Source organism: Nasonia vitripennis (genome assembly GCF_009193385.2).
Source record: "Nasonia vitripennis strain AsymCx chromosome 1 unlocalized genomic scaffold, Nvit_psr_1.1 chr1_random0002, whole genome shotgun sequence".
Taxonomy (NCBI): Eukaryota; Metazoa; Arthropoda; class Insecta; order Hymenoptera; family Pteromalidae; genus Nasonia; species Nasonia vitripennis.
The window spans coordinates 6,516,989-6,524,178 of record NW_022279588.1 but is presented as its reverse complement, the minus strand read 5'-3'; the positions used below and the strand labels follow the sequence as shown (position 1 = coordinate 6,524,178).

Below are 7,190 nucleotides of genomic sequence, written 5' to 3'. Positions count from 1 at the left end.
AGGCTCAGTTATTTATGTAGTCATCACCATACTATAGTATCCATGTGTCATCTCAGGTGTATGTGCGTGGGTCTCTAGTTTTACGGCTACATACTTTGTGTGTATGCTTATGTCAGTCGTGGTGCGCGTTATCTTCGCATATAAAATACTAGGACTACCATCTAATCTCGAAATATTCAGCAGTATAAATACCACAGATTGTTCAGCCTTATTTTCGGTTCGTTGAGAGACCATCGTTAAAAACTTTTCTACGATTGACCGAAATCGAACAGCATTACTGCGTAAACAGATGTAAAAGACCCCGACGTTATCGACTTCTGACCAAGCACTGACTTCGTCACTTATTTCTTCATACTTTAGCTACGAAAGGTGTTTTATTCTCAACTTTTTAGCTGCTTTCTGCTTATTAGCGCAATTGCTATATCTTCTTATATCTTTATCGTCTGCTGCCATGACCTGTCCTTGCTGCTCGTGTGAGGCACCTGCGTGGTTTGCCAAATACTCAAAATAGCCAATCGCTGAAAGAGCCGAATTCGTGAACACCGTGGAACTTCTGGCTACAGCGCTCGAATTGCAGCGGGCGTTGAACAAAAAGCAACAAGCGCTGATTGCAAAACTCAAGGATATGGTAACTTTATTTGAATTTACAAATATTGAGGTCGATCAGAACGAGATTGTGCGCTCAGGCCTTCTATCTTCTCTCCGAATGTCGTCTGAGGAGATTGCGCTGAGAGTGGTAAAGGCCATGGAGCTGCAAAACATACGTACGCACGTCATCTCAACACGCAAATGAAAACCTCCTACCAAGTCACCAGCGGGTCAAACTGCAACGTGCGGCGTGGCAAGCAGAGCCATTGTTTTGAAGTTATCTTCGCCAACAACGCGTGACCAGCTGGCAGCTAGCAGTCATAAGCTTGCTCACAAGACAGCTGGTGCGATCTTCAATGCAAGTGCTAGCGGCTGTCTCTCTCTTTCTCCACTATGGCCAAAGCGTACGTATAAGTTATACAGAAAGGCACTGAATTTCTCAAGAAAACTGAGGTACGTCAAGCCTATTGTCCGCAATCTACAGGTGTACGTGAGGGAGAAACAAAGGTCAGCTCTTATACCCATTAGCTCTGAAGAGGATTTGTATACTCTCCAAGTATCGTCCACGTGTCAGACGGGCGATGCATTCGGGTAGAGCAGCCTGCTTGCATTGAAGGTAAATTTGGAAGTCATCAGCGAATAGCATACACGAGTTAGATCAATGAAGTAATGTGTTTACCATTGAGATTTAAGTCTTGAGGAATACTTGACGTAAGATCAAGGAATTCAGTTGGTACACCATTTGTGTCAATGATAGCTTGTAAGCGGCCAGATAAATAAGAATGGAATCATTTGATAGTTTCGTCGAAAAAATTCAAGTATCTTCTTTTTCTGAGGAGAACAGCATGGCTTATAGAGTCAAATGCTTTCCTAAAATCAAATAGGACTAGGAGTGTGACAAGGCCTTTTTCAATGCCAAGTCTTATATCTTCTGTAATTTTCAGAAGGGCAGATTGAGTATTAAAACCCTTGCGAAACCCGGACTAATAGTCAGTCAACAATGCGTTGGTTTTGAGGAAATCCATGAGTTGATTTATAACAAGCTTGTCAAATATTTTGGCAAAGTGAGGCAAGTTGGCAATTGGCCGAGTATCCGACGTTGTAGCAGGATTAGCTACTTTGTTGTGTAGTACAACGAGAGATTTTTTCCAGTCTTTTGAGTAGACACAAGACTGCAAGGAATTGTTGTAAATACTAGTCATGATGTTTATGGTAAATCCGAGTACATCTCTGAAGTAGAGTAGCGAAAGATCATCACTGTTGCGACCTTTAGCCTTGCCCATGCAGTGATTAGCAGTCTATAGGACCTGGTAATTTTCCAATGGAGTAAATGCAAAGATAGGAGATTCTTTGTTCAGAGATATAGCCAAAATATTATCTAACTCAACTGCAGAGCAGAGGGTATGCGACGTTGCTACTGATGCATTGAATTTATTTAATTCAATTGCACTTAATTTATTTAAGGGTGAACTGTTTAAAGGTTTGACTATTTCAGCCTTAGACAGAAATAGCCAACGCTTTGCTGGATTAGTAATCTAAGGTAATTTATCACTGATGAATTTGTCCCGTACAACTTTAATTTCAAACTTAAGCCTTTTACAGTTTGGCGATAAAGTGCAAGCAGAGTAGAGCCTTGAAAGCGAATAGCAGCGCGGTAGAGTTTGTCACGGGCCTTGCATGCGGCCCGTAAACTAGAATTAAACCAGGGAGAAACTTACTTCCGAAGAAGACGTTCAATAAATGGAGCCAAGTCATCCAACACTTCAAGGGCTGCAGAGCGAAAGTCCGAAAAGTCACAAGTTGCAGAGGATGAGGTTGAACTAATTTTGCTCTCCGTTTGCTAATAAAAGTAGCCTGATTAAGTCTGCGAAAATCGCGCTACTTGCATGTTGCCTTCTCAGGCTTCGCATTTCGCAATTGAAAATCGGCTATTAAGTCATTGTGGACGCAGATAAACGGAGCGGATGATTTTTCAAAGTGAAGAAGAACATCTTCGTTATTTGTCAAAATAAGATGAAGTCAAGTATCTGAAAGATTTACATGGTGTGTAGTACCAAATGGAATCGTATAAAGCACATGCTCGCAGATAAGCACCTTTAAATGAGAGCCATAGTAATTGCTATGATCAAGGAGATTAGAATTGAAATCGCCAGTAACAATGGTATTGCCATAGTGAGGCATAAACTGGAGCAAAGAGAGGAAAAACTCCGAAAGTACATGTCCATGCCGTCTACGTTAAACCTATGAGAATAGATAACGCTCATCATTCTGAAAACACAATTCCACAATAATATATTTAGTCTCGTCAATGTCTGAATTTTGCGAACGTTGCAAAATACAGAAGATGATGCCATCACGGATATAACAAGCCACACCGCCACCCTGCATGTAGGTTCTATTACTTGCCTTCTTGGTACGAGTTGAATATTTTGTAGTATTCTGCCTTGACAGAAGACCACGGTCGTTTCTGATCAATTTATAGCATGGGATTTGAACGATGGAGTCTCATCTAGGTTATGAAATTATGTATTAAATCGAGATGCTCTCGGAGAGAATTAGCATTAATATGAGCGACTCGCATAGTGTTTTTACTTGGTGCTTTTAAAGCGTTCGGAATACTTGGAGAATTCTGGCGTCAAACAATTTTATCGAGATCGGCCACGGTAACAATCAAAATAATACTAGAGGTGTCCGTTTTACGTACAAAGACATTGTTGCGGCTTACCCAACAATGCTTGTAGCTGCGCTCAGCTAAGATTGCTTTGGCTTGATTTCGGAGATCATTTATCAATGGCGGGGCCATTTCATAAATACCAATTTGATCAGCTGAGGCACCAGGGACGAGGTTAGAGTAAGATATTTGGCCATAGCAGCGCTTCGCACGGAGAACGAAGTAACTTGTGGCTCGCGACCTAAACAATACAATTAGCGTTAATTTACTTGTAGAGCTCGCAGAGGCCGCCCTTGGGAAGACGAGGACCAAGGCTGCTCGAAGCGGTTAGTGCGTGAATGGTCTAGTGCCTTATTTTGCATTTGACGAACCTTCAGAACATCACACTACAATTATTGCAAGTCCAGCAATAACTGAATCTTAGTGACAATGTCTAGAAAAGGTACATTGTTGTAAGGTGAAATGCCTACAATTATAAGCTTCGTAGAGTCAGGGGCGCGAACACGAAGATCCTTGATTTATTCTACCTCACTACGATTTGATGCGTTTGCGCTTTCTAGAATAGTGATACGGGTGTTCTGCGCTTCGAAAGTATCGCACAATGCCTTACATTCTGATTGCAGTGAATCAATCTTGGCAACGAGCTTTTCCTCGGAAGCGCCAACATGGTTAAAGAGAGCCGCCATCTGTTCAGAGGTGGACATTGAGTCCTAATTAAATGGCAACGTGGACATGGCGGTATGGGTTTGAAATCTAGGAGATGTCAGAGGAAAGGTGAGGCTCAAAGTAATCGACTGCGCAGATGAGCCTGGAGAGTCGATCGAGTGATTAGACGTATCAAGATTTACGTCAAGATCACGAAACTAGTCTATTATCTGATACTAAGGGACTGCTATCTAAAGGTGCTAAATCGCCAAACGAGTCAACGCAACAATTTTTTGGCTTACGTTTTTTTTTGTTTTAAATACTTGGCTAGGCACAATTTGTAAAAAGCGCTATTACACTGTTTGTAGGTTAGATTCGCAAAACTGACATTTCTCCGACAACCAATACATTGAACCATTTGCAAACGACTTAAAACAATTTAAAGCTTGAATAAAAATAATGCTCCGAAGACGCTTAAACTAAATAATAATAAGAAAGTGCAAAAAAAACTATAGTCTAAACAGATAAAGTACGCAAGAATTTCAAATTACGCGGTATGCTAAAAATAATAACTTTAGGAACGCAGTACGGCAGGCCTGATTGCAGTTCGCAAGCCAGATAAGGTGCGTTCAAATTTGCGCAATTGACCAAAAAATTGTGAGTTTGTGAACGCGAGGCTCAACCATGTGCGAAATAAAATACGTAAATCGCAATTAATTTCTCCCTCTTACATAGCACTTTGTTTTAACGTTATCGCTAAAACTCGCACTTAAAACTGATTTTTTGGCACTTCCGGGGTTTGAAGATGCAGGAGAGATGAGCAGGGCTTTAATGCGATGACCAGCAGGGCTGCGATGACGTTAGATGACCATGGAAGATGGCTGCTTAGCCGTTTTGGTCTCGGCGGATTGCTGTCTGTTCCTTTTGGCGAAGATTTGTAATGCAAGCACCAAGCGCAGGCCAATGATTATTAGCGTGGACAGTAGCTTGCAATAAGGAGCGTGCAAGGGTCTGTAAACAAAAAATGCCTGAATGCATGAACAGCATGAAAAAATGTCTTTAAAAAGGTGTGATTAAAGCACGTCAGCTGATAATTACAGGAGAGGTAAACAAAGGGCCTATACATGCAAAGTATAGGCAAGTGACAGGTTTATAAGCCAATATGTACAAGTCTGTCTGTTTTTTTGTTTCCCACTAGGGAGACGAAGTGCCCTAGGAGCCACACTAGTCTCACCATACGGGGAATTACATAGCTAACGCAAATAAATTTTTAAAAATAAAAACCCTACAGAACTTATAGTGGGTGTTTAGTGAGCAATGCGAGTAGAGTTGCGAAGACCCATTGGAACAGATTTTCAGACGTATGTATTATAATATGGCACGTTACAACAGCATGATAGAAATGGCTAAGGTAAAAATCAGTGTGTAAAATATCTCTGCAAATTTTTTTAAGAATTTGATATAATTATTTTTTCATAACAGCGTGCGCGGACCTCGACTTTAGAGTCATTTGTTTTGGCGCTAAAGTCATCGACTTAGGCACGCTCTCTCACAGCTTGCGCGGGAACATTTGAAGCGTGCGTGGGGATACCTATCCTGTCGCTGTCATTTTTTTTTACATATGTATGATTACGAAATTGTGTATCATTAGTGCAAGACGTCTTGTTTATAACCTATTGGTACCTAGCCGAAAAGTAAACATGAGTGATAACAGTTCTTGTGATACAGATGATATATCCGATTATGGAAATGAAATTCCACCCGAAATCGCATACCGCAGTGTGACAATCAAGTAGCATCTACTTCTGGAGCAGAAATTACAGTTGATCAACCCAAAAAATCAGTTTCGTTAAAAAGAACCAGATTTGATTCAGAAGGTCGAGATGATGATAATGAACCACACGCTGAGGATGAATTTTATCGATTAACCGAAACACAGCAAGCTACATGTGGTTCACCGTTGAAAAAACGTAGACAAAACAGTGATGAAAAAAGCGAACAATCATTTACTATTGAAAGCATCGACAAAAATATTTCTTTTCATTTTACTAATTCTAATGTTACAATTAATGTACATAATCATCATAATTAACTACGATGTACAATACACTATATTAGTGTTTTAGTTTAATATTTTTAATTTTTAATAATTCATTTTTAAATTTACAAAAATATTTTAGTTTAGTATAATTACACTCGTATATAGCGACAATGTGTGATTTAACGAACTTTTTGTATGAATAAGCTTTCACAGGAGCGTGGCCTATTTCGCATTATGAAATAAATTTAATTTGTATAATATACTTGTTATTAAAAATAGTATACGCTACTCGCTTCGCTCGGGCGCGAACTACCACGCATGCGTAAATCCTGTTCCCCTTGCACTAGTTGCGTAATGTACTATTATGACCTTTATAGAATGATTAGAATGAGTTAGTGCGACATATAGCACTAAACATCACATTCTGTAACGCTCAAACATCATCAGGATAGTTCTGGTTTGACATAAATCTAGTAAGTATTTTAAAACAGTTTTCCTTTTGATAAGGTAGTGATGACCGACCTTCAACTATTTACCATGATTTCAAGTTCTTTCCTTTAAAAATTTTAAGTAATAGCGCCTAGACAAAATGTGATTTTCAGTGTTATACACCACATCACCACAGTCATCCTAAACATGTGTCATATAGTCACAAAAATAATTTTTTCTGCTTTTACAGGAAATAAAAATATATATCCAATTACTTATTTTTACCTAAATCGATTCTATTGTTCTACAAAAAGTTAGCGATAAAAATAAAATAATAAAAAAACATAATTTTAGATATATCCAATACTTTGAACTCATAGTACTGTGAGGTCTAATATCTTAGGAGGTGTACTGTTCTACAAATAAATTTTGTCCTGAATTAGAAGCTATTTACCACGGGCTAACGTAGACTCATATATACAACCATTAAACATATAATTTGTAAAACTAATACTAACTAAAGTTTTTCATTCCAGAATTACATTTTGTGGAATAACTATGAAAAACTATGTTGAAGCTAATATATCTTATAAATCTCATACTACAGTTAAATATACAATGAAAATGTTATCGAGTAGTTCAGAAACCATAATATTTATGTTTCTTGGAGTAGCAACCGTAAATAATAAACATAACTGGAATTCCTTCTTTATAATAACGACTATAGTATTGTGCTCGGTTTATCGAATAGTAGGTAAGTAACATCATAATCATTTTCTAGTTAGCTCCAAAAACAGCATCAGATTTGTTAGATGG

The 7,190-nt window shown here is 38.7% G+C and overlaps 1 protein-coding gene across 7 annotated transcripts in view; it reads left to right on the top strand.

Moving 5' to 3' along the window:
* Nucleotides 1-6,909: 6,909 nt before the first annotated feature.
* The window catches only part of LOC103318176 (sodium/hydrogen exchanger 5-like), a 723,013-nt gene continuing 722,732 nt past the window's right edge, over nucleotides 6,910-7,190 (top strand). For all 7 annotated transcript variants that reach the window (XR_004345103.1, XR_004226475.1, XM_031921614.1 and 4 more), the window contains exon 1: nucleotides 6,910-7,128. Coding sequence is in view for 5 of the 7 variants with exons in the window: in XM_031921614.1 (XP_031777474.1) it covers nucleotides 6,933-7,128 (196 nt within the window). In the remaining 2 variants the exon portion in view is untranslated. The remainder of the gene's footprint in view (nucleotides 7,129-7,190) is intronic.